Here is a 22,899-nt window from a genome sequence, read left to right on the forward strand (position 1 = left end):
TGTCGTGCGTTGGTGCTTGTCGTTAGCACATTTGAGCGTATGTGCGCTAAAATAATCAGCAAGAGAGGTAGTAGCGCTGTGTTCCTGTTTCCTTCGCGATGGCATGGATTTCTTGTGTGATATGGACGACGCTAGATAGCTAATTAAGTGGTGTTGGTGAAAACCGTTCTGTGCTGTGCTGTGCTCAAATCACAGCAGCTTCTAACAACAATTGCATTTGCTACTAATCCGGCAAACCTAACCAAATTCATCATTCGCGTCCGTTACTTACGCACGCTTCGCGTTTCGGATTTCTTTTATTCACGAGAGACAGTGACATTGATAATGGTTGACAGTATTGCACACCACCAAATATACGCGGCGTTAGATTGCGGTACAATCGTGTGTTGGTACGGTCCTAGATACGGCAGGTCACAGATACGATAGCATTCACATAAGTGCTTGCTGCTGTATGCGAATGCCGCCGTACCGCGGCCGTGTGTACGTAGGAAGAGTTGTCACATCGAATCGGCAAACATGAGGTGCAGTTCGTGTATCGGTAGCGGCCGTCGTAGTCAATCTAGCGACGACCATGAATCTACATCGGCGCTGCGGCAAAGTAAAACAGCTGATTTGGAACTAGACCAGCGCGGGATGGATCAACCGCCGTGTACTGCGTATCGAGTGGAATCGCCCACAGCAAAACAAGAGGATACAAATTCGTCCACGTCCAGCGATGGGGAGCATTACCGCCCACCATCGATAACGATCGAAGAGCTCGATGACGATGAAAACGACGCAGAAACCCACCGCACAGCGACCTCGCCGACGATAAGAAACTACGAAGGTATTACAAATTCTGCAAGCGTTTCCACTTACTACCATACGCCTCTTCCAGTGCAACCTTCACGTGGTGTACCACTGGAAATTATACGCGAAGAGGAACTCACCGACTGTAGTGACGATGGTGAAAATTCAAACATTCGGCCATCGTTCGATAGCGCCACAGTTACACCATCGTCCCAGAAGGAATGCAAATCGAAGAAAGTGAATAACACAAGTGGAGACGAAAAAAACAGTGCCGAGTGCGTTACATCCAAATTCAGTTCTGTGAATGTATTGCGCGATTTTCTACGCTACCGAAGGCAGAGAAAACGACGTCGTGGAACGCCAGCGATTCAAAATGCAGCACCACAGTTCCAACCAAACGAACAGCAGGTTCCAACAACGTGCATGCTGGTGGACACCAGGGAGAGTAATATCGCACCGACGGAGTTCCGAAGTATCTGTACCACACAAATAGTCAGCAGTGAAGTACTGCAGGTCGAAGTTGTCAACATTGGATCCAACTCGAGCAGTCTCGATGACCTTAGCGATTTGGAACCGGACGCTCAGCGGCAGACGGACGGTGAGATTGATCATCCAGAGGATCCAATTTCAATCAACTATATTGAAGACGACAGCATTAAGAACAATGCAATATCAACTCAACTTCATCCTGATGGGAACGAGTCAAATCAGCAACAGTGTGTCATTATTGGTGATCTTGCTCTTTCTCTCAGCATCGAAGACCTGCACCAAACAACCGAAGATGAAAAGCAACCACCAGCTACCGACGACACTATGCAAAACCATGTCCCCACCGGTGGCGAATGTTTGGGGGAAAATATTCCTAAACCCAATGAAGATCGTGCGGCGCTTGCGCAACAGGACAATTCAAAACGAAACCAAACATCGGACTCTGGGACTGTTGACGACGATATTGCGAATGGGTGTGCGTTAGCTGCTGATGGTAACGTTCGTACAGGCCACCAAGATGATGTGTTGGATGCTGCTGAGAAAACGAGCGAGCAGTGGAACACTTTCGAGAGCAGTGGCGAACCAGATTCATTAGTAGAGTGGTCTACCGTCGAACGTAACAGCCGTTCGGTTCTAGTTGCCGATCGTGACCGCACATCGGCTGTCGTCAGTAATGATGAAAATGTCATCAAGCATTTGAAGGACCCGCCGTTCTCGGTGATCGATCGTGATTGTGTAGCAAAGTTCGGCATCGATTGCACTGTGAATCATTGTGTTCGGGTTGGGAAAACACCATCGATGATCGAGCAAATCATGCACCCCGGAGACAAATCCCGTGCTGCTGCTTCTGCTGCGACTGTTGTGCAAAACGAAAATCAGACATTTCGCTCACCTCCACCTTCTGCCATTCCTGTGGCGCAGGTGGCAGCGGGTACGGCGATCCCGTTGCCTCCTCCTCCGTTGGAAGGGGCCGCAAGTGTGACTAATCTAGGTCAACATCCGGTCGTATCTGAAGAAGACGACAAATCCGACGCACCGACACCACCACCGCTGCCACCACCTGCACAACAGTTGGTCCCTCTAACCGTAGAGGCCCTTTCGTCGAGTAAGGCCGGATATAATCCGTTGGCGAAAAATGCTCAAGCTCATAGTAGCGATCATCCTAGTCAAACTGATCATGCAGATGCTGATCAAGATAGTGCGGAAAATTGTGTCGATGCAGTAACACCAGTGAAGCAGCAGCAAGATTCGTTGAACGGCAGCAGCACTGTCGATGGTCAAAGTACGTTGCTGAAATACATACAAGCGCACAGTGTCGTGGGAGATTCAAGTGAAAAGCGTTATCAAGGGAAAATTCAAAACTCTGCTAAAGTAGCCACAGAGTCGACAGTGGCAGGCAGTGATTCGAAACGGCACCAGACGGACCATCCCATTCCCGTTCGCTCCGATGCTGCTAGTCCCGGCGATGGCAATGCCGACCGTGAAGCAAAAATAGAACAGACTTGTGAAGATCACGGTGGACAGAACTCTAGTGATAGTTACGAACAAACCGTGCTGCGGGTAGCCCCAAATTTACGTAATACTGACCATGAAACCTTACACCCCGGGACCGAAACTGGAATGAACAATGTAGCGCGAAAGAAGCGTCCTAGCAAATTCGTTCAGCCAACCATTTCCTCCAGTGCAGGGCATGTTGCAAATGTGACACAAAACCTTTCCACGGCACAATCCAAGCAAGAATCGGTAATCGAGGATTTACGTTCCGAAATAAGTCGTATGAAGGATGAAGAATTGCAGGACGAATTTCGTAAGCTGGAACTAGAAACAGCCAGATTCGAAAGGGAACTGCAACAAATCACACTGCCCCCGCCCGAGTCCCAACTGACCAATGGAAAATATTCCAACAAATATTTCGTTTCCAAACAAAACGATTTTGTAATCGAAAGATCTAGCTTGTCGAGCGTTAAAACTTCGAATATGGTTGGTGTTACGCATGGCGGTGTCAGTTCAGACAATCGGAAACAAGGTGACATTCTGACAATGAGAGATCAGCGTGAGCAAAACAGGTACGTTGGGACACAACAGGAGACAAAAAATACTACAGAGCTAGGTCCTGTTCCTGCACCTCCTCCACCCCCTTCGGCAGCTCCGCCCGATTCTTCCATGGACAATGAAGAATTTTTTACCAAAAAAGTCAAAGATCGTGTGCGTGATCTAATGGCATCCCAGGCTGCGGCTGAGGAAGCAAAGAATGCAGGAAAGATGCGTGCTGGTGGTTTTGCTAGTGCCCCTTCAACACCGACTGCGAGCCGGAAGCATATAGAAGCGGACTTTAAAGAGTTTAGGGAAATTCGTCAGCGTGAAGTGTTTGCCGAAAGGAAGTCGGTAGAAACTACCAACAGTGTACCAGCAAAGCAGCAGCAGCAGCAGCAGCAACAGTCTCGTGCTTTTACCACCGGTGAGTCTACGGAACGACCGGATGAAACTAACAGCTCTAGTGGGTACTGGAGATTCTTTCTTGTTTCGGTGGGCGTTGGAGTTGTTGTGTGGAGTGTCGTCCGTTTCATATCCCCTTCTTTCTACAAATGATCAATCAGTGTTCAGCCCTATACAAGTATTATTGTTTTTCATCGTGTGTGTCATTTCTGTGAGTTGCATTTGTATGCATTCCTAATGCATTCTTTTTCGGAAATTTTTTACTGTTAGTCTGCTTCTTCCCAAAATACTCTTCAACATTTACTTATCTAATCACCCGTGAAGCAAACCGTGAACATAATCTATTTACTGTTAAATTATACGACAAAACAATAAAATTTAAAGTAACAATTTTATTCCAAATATATCCCACCATTGTCGATCATTTTTTGTTGTTTTCGCGTGTTGTTTGCATTGAAATTGTTTGCAAGTGAGTTCTTATACATGGATTACCCATCAATATTGTTTTACTTTTATATTCCCTCCTTCGACACGGTCTATTAGTGCGAAACTTTTCACCATCACGAATTCCTCTCGCAACGTCCAAAACTTCCTTCGTGGTGCATGAAAAGGCAAACGATGTGCAGAGCTCGACCAGTGCGACAAAGGAAACCAATCCCGACACTAAGCCTCAGACAGAGGAAAGCAATGCTGAAGAAATTAAAGTTAATGTAGCAGCACTAATTGCTACTCACCAAGAAAAGCAACAACTCAGCACTTTACCGCCGAATACACAAATCTCGAACAAGGTTGCTCCCACCCAACATGTGGAGCAGCACCTCGAAACGAATCCTGCTGTACAGAAACGGGGTCCAGCATCTGACGAACCGGTAGTTAGCGTCAGTGACAAGTGCCAACAATTTGAACAGCGCATTCGACAGAACTCACTGGACGCTGGTGTGTGTGATGCGACGGCTCAGCGCAAGATCGGTCACAGCGACCAACCGTTCCAGCAGCAGAAACCGGGTACGACACATGGTATATATGGCGATGTTTGTTGTGATGCTGTGGATAATGGTTCCTTGCCCGGGATTGACTTGCTGCATGAAATCGATCATGCATTAGTGCTTGCTAAAGATTTCTTGTTTACACGCGGTATGTTTTGATACCCTTCTGTTTGCAACTGCTTCCCCCTTCCATTGTGTGTGAGTGTGTTTCTGTGAGGAACTGCATCCTTTTTTCGCGCCAACATCACACGCTGTACATAGAAGCTACTATGCTGACTTTGATGATTGACGATTTAGATACGCTTCAATTTTCCGAGCTCCCTCTAACTTTATACGTCTAATACAGATCATGCAAATGAAATGCACGTGTGTATTATAATTTAATTGCCCGCTCTATTGACTCTAATCAATCCTGTGTTTTGTGTTACATGAGTTTTGCTTTAAGATTTGCGTATGCACCCCAGATGCCACTATGAAATAAATTGGACTAATTATTGTACTTTTCCAAGATAATTTCCTAACGATAATAACTGAACCCAAAAAATATAAAATTGAACATATTGTACATTGTTTGGTCTTCGTCTAGGGAAAAGGATTTGTATCTGTCCTTCAAGGTCAATTAAAAATACCAAAACAATACATATGCTCGATCGCGCCTGCATTGATGTGAATCATCTTAGGCAGATCTCACCAACGACTGTTCGAATTGCAGAAAACTCATTACTAGAAAACGAGCATACAAATCGTCTCACGGCTGCCGAACTTTGTCCATCGTGTCTCAATATTTACGTTTCCGCGCATGATTCATTACTGTTACAACCAACAACCCTATTTTTTCGACACCATTGATCGATCCTTCGCTCGTGGTTAAGTGGCAGTAGTAGTAGTAGTAGTAGTAGTAGTGAGGAGTAGTAATCGTCATTCTGGTTTTTGATCATCAACAAGCAACCACTTTTTGCAGATCATGTAGATCAAAACCCATCTCGAACATTGACGTCGATTACCACCGACTACCTACACCAACGCTAAAAACTGTAGAGCATCCGGCTGTACAGAGGAAAATGAGAAAATGTGGCGTATAACGTAACGGTCCCATTATTATTTTTAGCCATTCAACAGGCAAATACACTATGCTCTGGCGAAGGCGGTCGTCGTGCCAGCAAGCTTCAATCGACGTGAAAAAATGGTAAACAAGTCCGTACTACTACCACCACGCACAACGGACATGCACGATACGTTTTCCCTGGTGGGCCGTCCACGATTAGAGAAAGGGGATCGGGAGAAAAATCAAGACCCGTATCGTTTCAATTAGATACGGGGGAAATATATATATTCTTTCGGCTACCAGTATTGGCCACCGGCCAACCCGTCTGCAATTTCAAGTGCGCATGGTCAACTCACACTGGCGCGCGGCGACACTCCCTGTGTTGCGGAGAAAAGAAGATGTTTCTGCCGGACGTTGGCACAGACATCGCGAGCATGATCGAGAGAAAAATCGACCCGCAGGATCGAAACGACCAATAGCTCGTTCTTCGCGCGTAGTCCAACGGATCGCGTCTCACTGTATAGACACAGTTTTTTCCAATTTCCATTTGAAGAGTGGTCAAACGTTTCTTAAAAACGGCGGGTATAGGCGTGTAGGCGAACAACCAGTTGCCGCCAACAAACCGTGCAAGATTTTTTTTTATTGTGCAAGAAGAATCACGCGGCAATGTCGTGAATTGTTGCTTCGATAGTTGTGCGTGTGTTGTGTGGTTCGGTCGCTTGAATGCAGTCGTTGATGAGCCGACGCAGTTATCAATTTATTTAATATCAAAACAAATAATCCATTGTGAGAAGAATTTTGATGAAAATAATGTGCATCGATCAATGGTCGCCCGCGTTCACAGTGGTCCGTGTTTAAGTTTAGTGCAAAGAACACGCTGTGCAACATAAATGCAATCGCGCTTTCTCTTTCCTTGTCACTCCCTTTATCTCTTTTTCTCTTTCCCAAACAAAAACACTCAAAGACACATGCTCTCGGTTAATGTTTATGGATAAATCTTCTAGTGGCAGGAGAGGAGTGTGTTTTATGATAAAATCGTTTATACTTAATAGGAAACATTTCGGAAACAGGATTGTGAACAAAACAAAACAAATCCCACAAAAGTTAGAACAGTAACCACGCAGTAACACGAAAAATCTAACGCAGATCGAGAAACCAAAGAATATGGGTCAGGGTTAGTAGTCGGCCGTTTTACTCAAACCTTTCTCTCACATAAAGATCACCTCAGCTTCTGATGCATGCGTTTATTAAAAAAAAAAAAAAAACAAACATAAATAAGATAAATAGCACAAAACTTTGTTCGTGGATTATTTGTGAGAGGACTACGATCGTTAACATAAAACATTGACGGCTTCTGGTTGATAATATGGTTGCAGATAGTGGAACAGCGATTAAAATTGGACCTAAGTTTAAGGCCAAAACTTCTAGCTTAGGTAAGTGCTCGTCTTCTACGAATGAATGAATCGCCTTTAGGTACGGAAAAGTGTAATAGTATCATTCATATGTATATCATATCAGTAAGTTAATGTCCTAGTTAACTTGTAAAAAACTGCTTGTGCCTTCGTAAAAAGGCCTAATATACTATTTTCCATCATTTTTAAATACTTAGTTTTAAGGTTCTTCTTCTATTGTACATACTTCTCCCACTTGGTACAATATTTCTCCAGAAGTACACATTCCACGCGACCGCGATCACATATTAGTGCTCTGCAATGCGGACTATGATTAGTTCATCGTCTTTTCTTGTACCTAATGATGTAATTTAGAGCCGCAGTACATTTATACTCGAATGTTTACAATCGAAAGTGAACAGTTATAACAACAACAGCACCAGCCAACTTCCATCGGCATCTACAGTTCTCGCAAACTCGTACTGTTTTGTTGCGAGAGCGTAAATGGCAGCAATTGGGTCCAGATGTTCACAACTCGATCAAATTTTGTGCCCCTAACTGACGACGATGAATAGAAAGAGTCCTATTGCTGTGCGAATGATAAGTGAATTTGGCTAACGCAAAACCTTCTTGGTTGACTGCAAGTACATTTATTTCGTAATTTAGCAGATTTTAGTAACACAAATATTTACTAAACATGCCCAAAACTCTTGGAAATTCGATTGTGTGAGGATCTATTTTTGTTTAAAACAATTTTTTAAAACGCTAGCATTGAAAACAGCATGTTTTTGTCGCCATTAAACCTAAAGTTAAATAACATTATCCCTAAAAACGTGCGCGGCCCACCCTTTCCTTCCTCCCCCACACAATCATCCACACCCACGTGCCGTTTATGTGCTTCAGAAGAAACGTTACCGTTGACGGTTCGTCTCGGATCTGGTTTGTCGAAAAATGACGAATTTATAAATAAATCCTGTATCCAAACGCACGGTCCTAATTTTGTAATACCGCACGGCTTACCATAAGCAAACCGCAATGCTGGGATGACGCTGCTGGCTAGCAGCACCATGTCTGTGAGAAAGCAGACGTAGAAATAAGATGAATCACGCCTACATGGTTGTGTGTTTTTCTTGGCAGACGCCAGAAAAAGATGGGTGGGAAAACCTCCCAAGAAGAGCTAGTTGCATCTTACCTGGGGTATTTGTCAACGTTTAAGAAAAAAAGGATTGTATCTAAGCTATTTGGATTCATTGAAATAGTATTGACGAGATTATTATTTATTTAATCTAGTATGACGGCTCTACGCCGTATTGTCAAATTGACGAGATTAAATATATTTTTTTCCTTTGATTCAACTTATTAAATCATCTTCATTATGTCAAAGATGTCTTGAATTTTCTTGCATGTCTCACTTCTGCTTATTTATTAATATTTACGCGTGTTAAGATTAAGTATCACGAACAATGTTGCATCTGTCATTCTGTCTTTCCAACGTGTTCCAACTCTCATTCAAAAAAGTTGTATTATATTTTCCTGTAATTTCCCCTCAAAAACAGACATGTATCGTGTTAGTGTGCTTTCACAATTGTACTGCTTGTGTTTTAAATTACCCCCTTTGCTATTTCTGCTTGTTTTCCCAGGAGTATGGTCACCCTTTAATCGCTCCACAGAAGTCCTTACCAAAGAAGAACTTGCCGAGCGAACACAAAACAAATCCAGCGCATCACAACAACAGCAACCTGCCGTGTGGACACCGAGAAGCGCACCGCCATCACCGCTATCCGAACGTCGTGAATTCCGTCGGATTGGATTCGAAACACCACCCCCAACACAAAGAACAACAACTCCAACGCCTGGAAACCCAGTTGCTGTTGTAACGCCTCCTTGGACTCAGCCAGGCTACAACCCACCTCTCACAGTTACGGAACAGCCGAAATCGGTCCCAGTACAAAGTGGTATCACTACACCTGGAGCGCCCGTTAGATCGACACCGATAGCAACGACGCCACCACCACCCCCACCTGGACAAGGGTATCAAGTGCGCTTTCCACGATCTACCAACTCACAAGAACCAACGATAAATTCTCTGCTTAAATCTAAAGGTAAACAATCCTATCCTCATCGTTGAATAACGCCTCAATGGCATAACAAACACACTAGAGTGGACTCATCAGGTTTTTCAGAGCATATTTTGGGGTCATCACCGTTTTTTAAAGGGTAGTCACCGTTTTTACACCAGCTCACAGCACATTAATCATAACCTTATAACCCAACCTTTGCTATCTAGATGGAAAGACAGCGACCATAAATGGTTCTGCAACGTCAGAGAGTCTGAAAAAGGGCTCGACAGTAACTGCCAGTACGATACGCACTTCATCGTCTTTGACCAAGCTCGATAATGTGGTCGACGCGAGCTATGTCACCAGTCAAACTCCACCAATAAGTAAGTGTTAACGGCATGGCTAGCGGATACACTGCGACGAACCACTCACATTTACTGGTTGCATTTGCAGGATATAAGCCAGAACAATCAAGTGCTGCTTTACATGCAAGAAGTGACTCACAGGAACGCAAAATGCAACAGTCTGCACAGAAAGTCGAAGGAATTGGGCCTATTTCCCGAGAAGGAATGCCACTCACGTTACGATCTGTAAGTACTAGAACTACACCACGAACCTAAATTGCCAATTGAATCTACTGTGATCGTGATCGTTATCGATTGCCTATTTTAGGAGATTGACGAAGGAAACCGCGATAAATGGTACAAACAAATGTACCAAACACTCCACAAAACACACGATGATGGTAAGTTGCTTTATGTGGACACATTTTGAATTGCTTTGAAGAAAAACACATTTAAAGGAAGCTCAATTAAAGAACATGTTTTTATACCACACATTTCTTCCTTTTTAGACGATTACGTTACCGTTCGATACAAAACTCGCAGAGGTGATATACCACAATATCGCGATTTATCTTCAGCTTTAACTGACTCACACGGCTACACGAAACAGCGCCTTTGCTCGCCCTTTAATCTTATCCACAGGCCCAAAAATGCGCCATTACATACGCTACATCGGGTTCCTCATTTTTATCATTTTATCATACCTTTTTATTTTGTTTTGGCACGCGCACAGCAGCAACACTAAAGCCCTTTCTATGTGGCAGCACTGTTTCTCCTGGGAGCACGTGTGACAGTTTTCATTCAAAATAATACCATTAGCCAATTTTGCCTTTATACCATTTCCACTAACGAATGGGTTTGAAATGTTTGTAGGATATCCTTACAAATCGACTGGGTATCAGTCGGAGCCGGAAGCGAACTACGACTCAGACTACACCATCAAGTACAGTACCCTTGATCGAAGGCGCACTCCTATTGGGTTGAGCCCTACCAGCTACAACAAGTGAGCGTAAAACCTTTTTCCGACAAATTATCCACCCAAGCTAATCCAAGCTAATGTCCGTCTATTGTGCAGATTCAACACGCAGCAAAGCGCACCTACAACACCGCAAGCCTATCATCAACAATTGATCAAATCGGGACATTCAGCGTACAAAAATCAACCGGGAAGAATCGAAGATTACACACCGGGACGATCGTCGATCTCGGAAAAAGAATCTAAAGAGGTAATGTTTTTTTTGGTACTTTAGTTTGGCTTTAGCTGGCTATAAAAAGGAAGCAATTCTTTTGCTATCGCTATCTAACGGCTGCTCTCGACGATATGGCACCAACCCGTCGTCATCGTCGTCATCGTCGTTGATATTGAAGTTCTCCAAAACCCGAAAAAAAATCCTGTGATTAGTCAGAAATTAGAAAATTCTGCTTTTCTCATTTCACGAACGACACGTCCTCTAATTAACGATCTATTACACCACGTTGTCGTGCAATTGCGTGCGTGCACCACCCACCACACAAAAAAAAACACTCGCGCACCGAATGTCACGAAGTGGTGGGATGAAGTAATGGACATTTTTAACGGGGTACGATCTTACTTTTGCTACTCTTTCTAAGTTACTTACACTCACAAATGCACATGCTTTCACAAACTGATCCATGGGTGTTAAGTTTTTATCCACAAACCACTAGTACAGTAGAAGATTAGACAATATATTTGAAGGTTTAGGAAAAAAAACGGAGCTTGTGCAATATTTTTCCCAAAGGGTTTTGTTGCTATTTGTGCTAAAATATTTTCGCATACTGAATTTGAAGACATCGTAAACTCATCAGGGCTAATTTGTGTTACATTTCTAACACTCACACAAAAAAGCTATAAGCTATAAAACAGTGTAGGTTCACTTGAAATAGAGAAATAACTATTTCGATTGAACCACATATGCCATAAACAAACTATCAACACAGATAACACAAACGCTTTTACTGCAATGTATCGCAAATACTAACGATTCACCACCCGCAAACAAGAGAGATTAAATTGCTCGAATGCATCGTCCAAGTATCTAAGCGACCCAACAACAACCCAACAAACTACTAAATTGTTTAGCCAAATAAATGTCGTTGTGCGTATCGTGACAATACACAATGTATAATCATGCAACTAGACAGCAATAGATTCAGCTTGGTCTTTCTGTTGAATAGTTTTTTCGCGATGATCAAATGCGTTTCGTGGATTTTTACTCTTTATTCAATATCTCTTCGCAGCAACTGGAGCACCAGAAGCTTACCACTAGTAAAACGTACACCGAAGGAAATTTGTCAAGGTAAGGTAAAGTGTACTACTACATCACCTAAACTCATACTCAACACGTTACATTCCATCATTCCAGAGCACTTAAGGAGCAGGGATACGAAAGTGATTCTACGCTAGTATTTCGAAAACGAGAACCTCCAGTGAGTTCAGCACTAAGCCCGGTAGAGCAAAAGCAGCACTACAAAACGATGCAAGCTGGGGGTGAAATTCCACTGCAAGGTTTCCGCAAACCTGCCCCAGAACGGCCAAAAGGTGAGCAGCATACTTGCCCGTTTTTAGTTTCATAACATCATACACTACCGTCTACTATCATTCACTATACCTGACCTATTTCATTAATATCTTCTTCTGGGACTCGTTGGAACTATTTATAATTTGTATTTCCGGTACCAATAACAACAGGGTGAACGATTCTATACCATACCGTAATACTAATACAAGATTTAAGTATAACTGGGCGAAAAGGTGACGTAGGGGTTTGGAGATAATATTCTTCCTTTCGTCTATGTAACGCTATTAAACGGTGGGGACAATTAAATGCACACGCAAATATTGGGTTTTTTTTTAATCACCAGCGCAACAAAATAACATATTCTTTTCTTAAAGAATGGCTTGATAAAGTGTGAACATTATTCGCAAGCGCGTTTTAAACACTCGAACAGTAGCAATCGGCTGTACCAGCAACGTGTGTGGATCGCAAGAGTGTGAGTGTGACAATAGCACTGCAAAAATACAGACACAGGTTGGCCAATGATGCACCAGTACCATGTACCAAAAAGTGAACCATTTTCCATTAAATTATCTCTCTTGAATTGTGTTTCCGCGGATTGGCCTATCCTTTCCTACCTCCCAACAGATCGTAACGAAGAAGTAATCGAATCGGACTTGGTGGTCGAAATTAAGGAAAACAATAGCGGTAGTAGCTCCAACATCGCCTATGCAGGACATTCCTCCATGTCCACTACTGGCGATAGTAACACTATCGCTTGCTATCCAATTACCAACATTCATCGCCCGCTCGACATGTTCGGATCGTTTCCCAAGGAGTCGCGCACGTTCGTACCGCCGGTTCCGCCGAGTCGAAAATCTTCGCGAAGCAACTCAACGCTGAAGATTATGTCCCAGGTGAAAACGAACACGTTCAATAGACGCACGATGTTAGAGCGTACGACAACAACGACAGCATCGGCGAGCAATCCTCACACATCAAAGTTCCGATCGAAATCGGCTGGACCACTGCTGTTCGGAGGAGGCGCCACCTCAAGCTCCTCGATCATGACCATGTCCGCGTCAATGATGAAAGAGGAGAAAAACCAAGAAAACAATACTCGTCTCGCTTCTAAACGTTCCACCGTTGCGTCTTATCGTGGAAGCTCGAGCAGTCCCACCGGACAGGTGCGTAAACCAAGCCAAAGTCCGGTGGCGTTTGGTCGCGGCATCTCGAAGGAACGTACATTCGCTGAAGAAAAGAAACGCATCGAAGAAAAGCTTCCCAAGATTGTGTCCGTCTCAACGAGCATCTTACGCAATCCGGAGCTAAAGTCTCCGAATGAAGTGAAAAAGGCGCTCCGGAGTTCATATCTTCCAATCGTCGGACGGGTGGAAACCACGGAAGGATCATCATTGAAGCGCTTTTCTTCTGGTGGAACGTACCGAAGTGCGTCCAGCATTTACTCGTCCGATAAGAGCCTGAACAGAGTATTATCTCCTGCATCGAATCATAAGAAGGATGAAAAATCCTTCAAGATATCTATCGCATCAACTGCATCATCTTCTAAAGGAAAGGACACACCGCAGCAACTGCAAAAAAGATCTCTCAATCGGAAATCAAACTCCGGCGGCCGTGCTCCAACCATAACCATTAAAACCAGTTTCCAAAAGGCGTCAAAGGCATTCGGACTCAAAACCACCACCTCAGCTTCCAATCAAAGTCTCGCACGGTCCTGTTCGACTTATTCAATCGATTCCACCGCGTCCAAGTCACGTAGATCCCGCATTTCCTACGCTCCATCGGCGTTCAGCACACTTGCGACGCCCAGAAATTATCGCCCGGCACCTAAGAGGATCCTGGTTGGAAGTAGCTTCGATCGGGGAGTTAAAACTCTGAGAACTAAATCACCTACAGTGGCACAGCAGAGCGCATACAGTCAGAGTATTGTTCAGCAGAAAGAAAATCTGCGATCCGATGCCTTTTTCCAGAAGCTTTTCCTTCGAAGATCACCACCTAATCTCGACACCGACGAAAAGCCGACAAGCGTACTGGAGAAGGCACACCAGTGGAATAAGCTTACGTGCCGATCAGAACCTTCACTTAAGCAATCTAATTATTATTTGTCGCAAGCAAAACCCGTCTCGTCTTCCAAATTCAAAACCAACGATCGACATGATGATACGAAGATATCGACAGAATATCAAACCATCCGTCAGGTAGGTCCAGACGTGATCGAACAAGTGCATCGGTTCGAATCGATGATGAAGCTGACGGAAAACCAACCGGAAGATCAAAACCAATTTGGTTATGTGCGAGGACGAAGGATGGAAATAGATTACAGTTTCCACGAGCGTAGTCGGAGTGAGCCACCAGCACAAACGACAACCACTACCACTACGACCAGTACAACTATCCAGGAAGAACTGATCGGTACCGATTCTCCCAGAACGATTGTTGGTCGTCGATGCCACATCGCTCAACGCACATCACGATCACCTTCCTGTCGCCGTATCCAGTATCTCAAAGGCAAAGAAGGTCAGGTGAAGAAAATCATACGAGCACGCAGCCTAAGTGGCAATACTGGACAGCGCGAACGGGTCACAAAATCGAAGGATGAGCTAGTGCGTAGTCATTCGCTAAATCTTAGCCAAGAGCCGTTAGTATCGCGAAGTCGTTTTCGTGATCTTAACAATTTCTACAACAGTTTGGAACGTCTCGGGCAGCTAGAGCGCGTGACTTCATCTTCATCTAACGATTTACGACCCACTCGACGTACGCGCGAAGAGGAAATAATCGATTACGACCTCTGGAAACGGGTGCGCGATCAAGAGAAAGCAGAGCGTGAGCTGAACCAACTAAAAAGCAAGTTAAAGCAAGATCAACGCGAGAAGGATCTGTTCTTCTTGCCACGCGATCCGGAAGATGTGCGCTGGCGAAGCGATCTAGACACCGGACTGCGCAATCGTGAAAAATCGGTTGAGGATTTGAAGTGCATCCTTAACGAACAAGCCCTAAACTTTGAGGATGCAAAACTGCGCGATCTTCAAAACCGAAAGGATTACTACAAGCCTCTATGGCGTGGATCATCCGTAATTGACGTAGCGTCCCATCTGGAGGAAAAGTATTCTACTTCAGGGGAAAAAAGAGACGAACCTCAGTCGCTTGACATTATTAGCAGCAATTTGCTCAGTACGCTGTCATTCGAGCAGATGAAGAAGCTGAAGAACCAGTTAAGTGAAATTTACAGTACCGGTACGCAGAGGGATCCGACTTCGCTCAACAGAGCCACCACACATGTACACCAGCAGGAAGAATACGTTATAAATGTGCCTGAAAGGGCTAGTAGGCTCGAGACGTTGCTTAAGGTGCGTAGCCATTCGGTGCTTACACAGGACAAGATCAATGAAAGTAATCTTCGGACACAATTGACCACCTTCGTGAAGAAAACGGGCGACAAAAGCGACACACTGTTGCCGAAAAAGTTTGAGAGCAATTCTCTGCCTTCTAAGGCCGTTGACCGTGAAGCTCTCTCGCGATCACTTTGCCAAGAGTTGAAGGATAAGATCATGGAAAAGCATCACACACTACCATCGGTCGGCAAAAAGAAGAAACATTCCCGTCCCACAATTCTGAACACGGAAACATCACATTTTCTGTCGCTGGATAGTAATCTGAAACAAGCTGCCGAAAGCAAACCTGCCCAGTCGTCCCGAAACGTAACACGCAAAGAAAATGAGAAGGAGTTCGAGGTGATCGTGCGTAAGGAACCTTCAAAGTCTTACTGCGATACGGAAAGTATTTCTTCCGAAACTTCCAACAGAACTGTAATTTTCCGCAGTCAATCAATGACCCAAGCAATGGACGTACCTCCAGTAGAAGGCATCAAAACAAAGATTAAATATTTTGAGCAAAAGCAAGCGATTGATGAAACACCAACGGTTACAATTTATCATGCTCGTGAAGATTCGTCACTCTCCGAGAATGAGTCTGGGCCGCAGCGAGATGAAGAAAATAGCAAGACAATCACTTCGAAAGGAGCATGCAGTTCCATGATAACCCTTTCTCAATCGTTCACCGATCTGAAGGATCTGTTTGGTGAGAAACGATCCTTGTCGTGTTCCGCATACACTGCCAGCACTTCTCACGATGCGAAGCGAAATTCAGCTCGAAAGCTGTCCCCCAAACGGTTCACTCTACGTTCACGCAGCACCACCCCGGACTATGCCACCTGCATACAGATGGGTGAGGTGAAAAAGATTAAGGACAAGTTCGAAAGCTTGGACGTGAACATTTGGCGCCAATCGACAGCCACCACAGCCAGCCCGGAACGTCAATATCAGAGTGATTCGGAGCTGAGTCGTCATCCGTCCGGAGAGGATGAGAAGAAAGCGAATGACAGTACGACAAAACGACAGAGCAAACCTGTGACAGGATCCACGATCGTACGTCATCACGAATCCGGAGATGTATCACGCATCACGCACAAATATGAAGTACAATCGGAACGTGCACGAGCCAGAAAATCTCGCAAGGAGCGCGTCATATCGCCCATACCTAAGAATCCCTTTCGAAAGGACGATCGATTTATGCCGCACATAAACGTCATAAGCAAGACAGCTTCGCTTAAGCGAGAAATGAAACCAACACGAACTTCCCATCAAACGGCATCTTCAAAACAACCGGCCGTTGTGCTGCAGTCCGCCCAGTTGCCAAACGTACCCACCGCTGGCAGCACTCGACGTAGTGCATCTTCCGGTAGCGAAGAGTTCGAAAAGCTCAAAAGTAAGTTTGAATCGGGTGAACAGCTTTCACTGCTCGGCAAGATGTATACCTCCGTGCCAGACATTCGTGAGTTGAAGGACATTTCGGACTATTTGTCCGGTGCCTGGATTGCGCACCAGTTTCCCCGACCGACCGACAATGCACGCTCGCTTGCTGCACCGGATCAATCGCCCCCGGGGCGACAGATTGTTCGCAAGGGATCGGCTCCCAGTCCGGATCGGTTCCATCGTGACCATTCTTTACGCTTCCACTCGCATCAGCCTGAGACGCTTCGTACGCACTCCTCACCATCACCGCGACAGTCCACCACCAACAGCAAGACGCAACACAAACGAATCGGTAGCGATGGTGCCGAAGGTTTTCTAAAGCAATTTTACAATCCCAACGGTGGCGATCAGAAGGATAGCTGGGAAAAATCGAGATCGAGGCGCCGTCTTGAAGTCGAAGCGCTCTGGAAAAAGATACAGGCAATGACGGGCAATACAACGATCGCAGGGACGGACGTACAAATCGACAAACCATCCGTTACATTCGAAGGTTTTTCAAAGTTCTTTTCTACCATTTTTACTTAACCTTTAGATCCACCACCATAAACACTCTGTTAGTAGCGATGTTTTTTTGCGCGGAGGGGGGATCGTCTTGGACATTGAATATCTTCGATAGGCCATATGTTACGATAGGCCATTGTTGCGCGTGCTATTTCTCTATTCAGAGCTTCGTAAGATAATCCTTCCGCTCTGTCTAATCCTTCACTTTACTACGCTTCGGCGGCAAATGTTTAACTCTCTTCATGCTATCGCTCTGTACATATTTTGGAACGAGTATCGTGGCCTTTCGCTCTAATAGGATCGATCATCTAACAAACCGCGCCGCACAAAAAAGGGGGGAACCTTCCAATTTCATCTCATTTATAATTCGCCCATCTATCCACCATCAAATCACCATGTATCGTGTCTCGACTGCATTGTCTCTTCGATTCGTTTGCGCATCCCTTTAGAACCGCACATCACGTTCCCTTCGCCCCCCCTGAAAGGAGCACAACCACCACCACCACCACCACTACCAACCCTAATTTCATCATCACCGATCCCAAACAGTGCAGGTGAGTCATGTCCGGATGTTTGTGCCAGCAGCATCGGCAGCAGCAGCACCGTAACAGACAGCTCTCACAGGAGGAGATCTTGGCATCATCTTAGTGCATCATCCCAAACTCTCCATCTCCCCACCCTCCACGATCAATTATTAGCAAATCGAACAACGGAATCACACACATACACATTTTAATCACATCCCAACAATCTAAGGCGACTACAAAGAGAAGATCGTTTGCCAACTAGCGCCAGTCCTCCCCTAGCGCGACATTATTGGCAAGCAGCAAGCAGTCGTTGTCTTGCTGTGCTCTGGTGCCACTCAGCCCGTCGATTGCCTAATGGTCTGTCTCTCATATACGCTTTTACGGACCTGCGTCCCCCATTGGTGCAAGGGTAATTGGTGAAAGTTAGAAGGGCTGTTGAAGGTGAAAGTAATGCACGAAGTAAACCCTCGCTGCTCACCTGATTGTCCGCAGTGTCTTGAGTTACTAGGCACGAGGCTGCAAAATCTTACAACGTATCTTTATAAAAGATACACATTATATTTAATCAAAAACCCACCGAGGAAGATTCGATCGCTGATTGATCTTTGGTTTCAGAAGAGGTCATATGTTTTTTATCCATAAAAGAAGAATCATTTTTTTAAGTTATGAACGTTAATCATTCATTAGTTGTTGGATTGGTTGGCGGTATACCGTGACTTTGGATCACGATTTGTAATTCATCCATCTCTTAGCTAAAACCCATAAAATACGTTTATGTACATTATGCACACACGCACGTGCTCTCGAGGTGCAACCGCAGTTAGCCATACCGATAAGCACTTAGTCACACACACACGAAAGCTAAGCATAAAAAGAGCGAACACATTGGACAGACTAGATAGACACGAGAGAGCGAATTGCAACCGAAAACATGCGCCGGTTCCGCGTGCAATCGGCCGAGTATGCGAGAGAGTGCGCGCCATGGCATGAATGGAAGGGGCCGCTGAATGTGCGTCGACCGGTCCCGGGGTGGGTGCTAACTGCTGGTGCAGGTTGCCGCTCGTCAAAAGGTTTCGCTTCCTCGGTCACCGCTGTTCACGCGCGTTAAGGGTCGCGTCACTCGTTCATTTGCTTTCGACCGTTGTTGTGACTTCAGCCGGGTTTTCACGGACGGACGCGCTTTTCAAAACCGAGAAACACAGAACCATGTTTGCAGGTTTGTCGTTTGTGCTCTACTAGCGATAGTTAATGGAGGAATATAGCCTTTTGTGGTTCTGGCATTACCGTGTGGATAAGGAATGGTGCAATTTATCTGTGTGGCCAGGTTTTGTGTCGAGAGCATAACCTGCATGATAACGTGTCTGATCTAAAGATCTGCGCTAAAAACAATTTCAACAAGTGAGCCTACTGAGCCGATCTTGTTCGAATATTGTGTATTCACTGTACTCCAACTGCTACTAAATGCAACGGCGTGTGTGAGCCACCCTGTGGATGTGTTGCCATGGGTGATGTAAAAATCATCGACTTAATAGATAGTAAACAACAGAAGAAAAAAAAAAGTGTGTACATTGTGCTAGTTTTCCAAGACGGTATTAAGACGAATCGTGTCGTTATCGTTCTTCACACGCATCAAGATATTCCATCGCTCAAGAAGAAAGAAGGGTTTTTTTTCTGGCGACGCGTAACACCTTCCAGAGTGTAACAGTAAACCGGTGTAAAATATCCATCAATTGCACACAATACCAAATAACTTTTTCTCCATCGGTACATTCGTTTGAATCATCCCGACAGTCATTTATTGCAAGTTTAAGGTGTGCTTTAGTGTTTCGAACGCCAAGTGCAACGAAAGCCAGTATTGCCCTTGTTTTTGTTGATCCTAAAAAAAACGTTGTTTGTCCCCGCATCGTACAAATGCGAATCACTTTTGTTATCAAAGGTGTGCAGCTACGAAACAGACCGAAGCGGGACCACCGTCAAGGTAAGTTATGAAACACACCTTGCGAGAGTGCTTGCTTCTTCCTTCTGTTGTTGTCTGGCTTTGCGACTTGGTAGCGATTGATGTCTTAAGTTGTTATGCTTTTATCTTTTCCTGATGTGATGGTAGTTAAACGTTTGAGGGTTTCTAGTTTTCCCCCGGTTTTCTTTCTTTTTGCTAGAGTGCTCTTATTGATCCTTGAGGAGCTACGAGCCACAAAACACCACTCGTATGAGGAGGCATATATTCGGGGATGTACCGTTTCCATGAACTAAAGCATGAACGGTATCGCAACGAATGCGATAGGGTAGGAAGTAAAATATGATAACATTAAGCAACTGAACCATTACCGAATAGAATGATGGAGCTTGTGGAACATACCACTAATCTCTCCAGAACTTTGCAGTTTATTTATGGAGGTTAATGTTTTTTGAGGTAGACAATGAGGCCCGGCACTGTAAAGTAATTATCCAACAGCACGTCCATTTACAATGCGGCGATGTGCTTTAAAACGTAACAATTGCAACTACTGCCGTGTTTTGGCATAAACCAAAGTTGCTGCACACTGTTTGCCTACTACCTTGGTCATACCCCAAAACACCGTAACTTCTCGAGCCAAGTGGTTAGTTACACCTTAAAGCGTGGTTTTGCACGCTTTCTCCCGACAAAAGAAGGAGGGAATGGGCATGACACGACTTGCAGACTTCGTAAGTGGTGGGGGGTTGGGGGATTGAGGGGGTGATAAACAAACAGGTAGAGCGACAGCGGTCAAGGTACTATAAACATATGATACTTCTTGTACGACGGCATGGGCCGTGTGTGTGTGTGCGTGTAGTGCGGAACATAGTGAAAGTATTGAAGCATAATTTAATCCTTAAGTTTTGTTTTAAAGACGGACGATACGAGCCTGTCGACTGACAGTGGCAACAGCGTTACTGTTTTGTTACAAAATACTAGAGTAATAGGAGACGATCGCAGATAATTTAATTTGTTATAAGACACAAATGCATCTACGATGGTTCAAACACACTCTGACGAATGTACGCTAAAACAAGACACACATGATGATTATTATTATCATTTTCCACAAGTTCCATTACTTAGCCAATATGTAAGGAATATAAGGCGTTTTGAACCTTCACACGTTTTGAAAACTCACGTAAACGCCACCTTGCCGAAATGGCCCCTTTATGTGTATATCTCGTAGAGTCTCCACGTCGCTACATTGAGAGCGATGTCAACATCCACTACAAAACGCCGATCCGGTTCGAATACAAGGACCCCATACCGGACGACGAGTTGGCCCACCGGCAGGCCGAGCATATGCGGCGCGTGTACCAGGAAGAACGTCGCCGGAAGTATATGCACGAGCTGGAAGATCTTCACTCCCGGCGCCACATGGACAACATTTTGCCTTCCCAGAAATCTCCCATCCCGCTGAACCGTTACGATGATTTTGCGGCCGACTTGTCGCCAAAGCCACAAATCGTCCAGCAGCCCAAAACTATTGCGCGAGCGTTGTACAACTTTCAGGGCCAAAGTATACGGTAAGTGGGTGGCAAGTCGTGAGCGGGACGTTGAGTTCTATTCTAACGCGGGAATTGGATCTCTTTTTTAGTGAACTATCTTTCCGGAAAGGCGACATCATCTACTTGAGACGTCAAATCGACAAGAATTGGTACGAAGGAGAGCATAATGCCACAGTTGGTCTGCTGCCAGCAAATTACATTGAGGTATGGCAAACAAAAACGAACGATCGCTCCGGTACGGTTTGCGTTACTTAAAAACGGTTCTCCATCCTTGCAGATTATCTCCAGAGAAAACTTCAACGTTAGACCCTTACCGAAGAAGCCTTCGCGGGAAGGCAAGGCCCGGGCAAAGTTTAACTTCACAGCTCAAACTGCCGTCGAGCTGTCGCTGCTGAAGGGTGAGCTGGTTACGCTTACAAGACGAGTGGACGATAATTGGTTCGAAGGTAAAATTGGCAGCAAGAAGGGAATCTTTCCTGTATCGTATGTAGAGGTAAGTGTGCTTGCGGGACTCTACTCCTCTTACTATTTTTCTGATTTGTATATCCTAATATTTCCCTCGTTGCACATTAAATCTAGATACTGACCGACATTGATGGCGAGGAGAGCTACGACATCGAACCGATTGTTAGCCGTCCCCAGTCCGCTCTTGGCGTTACAAGTCAATCATCACACGCACTCACTACGCACTACGACAATTCGCACACAAACGGCCGTGTTTCGCCTGGCATCGTGCGAGAAACGAAGACGATACAGAAAACGGAAGTCCTGCACGTGGACACTTCCAACGAACCTATATCGTAAGTGTTTCTCACCCGAGCATTGATCTAAGTCTTCATAACGACTGCATTTGCCAATTTTGTAGCTATCGAGCGCTGTACAACTACAAACCACAAAACACCGATGAGTTGGAGCTACTCGAAGGGGATGTCGTTTATGTGTTGGAGAAATGTGACGACGGTTGGTACGTGGGTACGTCCGCCCGCACGGGATGCTTTGGAACGTTCCCCGGCAATTACGTGTCGAAAATGTGAGCTCACCGGAAGGAACACATTAAGGATTTGAAATTCGCGCGCGCCAAGCCGATACGCCCATCATCCTGCACGTGGAGACGGGTGGCTCTAGTGTGTTAGTGATGCGTTGAAAGCACGGATATCCTACACCGAAGATGGCAAAGCAAAGCGCAAAACAAGCAACGCACCCTTGCCAGCAACAATTAACGTTTTATTTATGATGTGATGCAACAAAGAGTAATACCAAAAAAAAACAAACACAAATCACAACAAACAACAAGGACAACTAATACTATTCACAGTAGTGTCTTGCTAGTCATAGTCGTAGATACTATTTTTAACCAAAACAACAAGCTGTTCGATTACGCGTCCAAAATTAATTCCTACGGCCAAGTGAGCGCAAAGTAACTTAGAAGAGCAGCATAAAGAAATTCGTGGTTGTTGTTTTTTTTTCTTTCTTTTCGTT

At 44.9% G+C, this 22,899-nt stretch overlaps 2 protein-coding genes across 2 annotated transcripts in view; both read left to right on the forward strand.

Moving 5' to 3' along the window:
• LOC126561421 (guanine nucleotide exchange factor DBS) overlaps positions 1–22,899 on the forward strand; it is a 131,461-nt gene that overhangs the window by 70,663 nt on the left and 37,899 nt on the right. The window lies entirely within an intron of this gene.
• LOC126563479 (uncharacterized) lies at positions 477–22,463 on the forward strand. The gene is made up of 19 exons (XM_050220124.1): positions 477–826; positions 878–3,736; positions 4,258–4,848; positions 8,777–9,238; positions 9,424–9,579; positions 9,650–9,786; positions 9,869–9,941; positions 10,050–10,085; positions 10,414–10,543; positions 10,616–10,766; positions 11,088–11,120; positions 11,800–11,858; positions 11,925–12,100; positions 12,705–17,378; positions 21,099–21,438; positions 21,510–21,624; positions 21,698–21,913; positions 22,000–22,220; positions 22,286–22,463. The coding sequence occupies exons 1-19, from the start codon at positions 517–519 to the stop codon at positions 22,452–22,454; spliced, it is 10,908 nt and encodes a 3,635-aa protein (XP_050076081.1). The 5' UTR covers positions 477–516; the 3' UTR covers positions 22,455–22,463.

This window comes from Anopheles maculipalpis, chromosome 3RL (assembly GCF_943734695.1).
Source record: "Anopheles maculipalpis chromosome 3RL, idAnoMacuDA_375_x, whole genome shotgun sequence".
NCBI lineage: Eukaryota > Metazoa > Arthropoda > Insecta > Diptera > Culicidae > Anopheles > Anopheles maculipalpis.

Bases quoted from the DNA above. Each gene is read 5' to 3' on its own strand.
- LOC126563479 (XM_050220124.1), top strand. From the start codon at position 517: ATGAGGTGCAGTTCGTGTATCGGTAGCGGCCGTCGTAGTCAATCTAGC. The intron at 11,121-11,799 runs GTACGATCTTAC...ATCTCTTCGCAG, and splicing joins TAATGGACATTTTTAACGGG to CAACTGGAGCACCAGAAGCT. The intron at 17,379-21,098 runs GTTTTTCAAAGT...TATATCTCGTAG, and splicing joins ACCATCCGTTACATTCGAAG to AGTCTCCACGTCGCTACATT.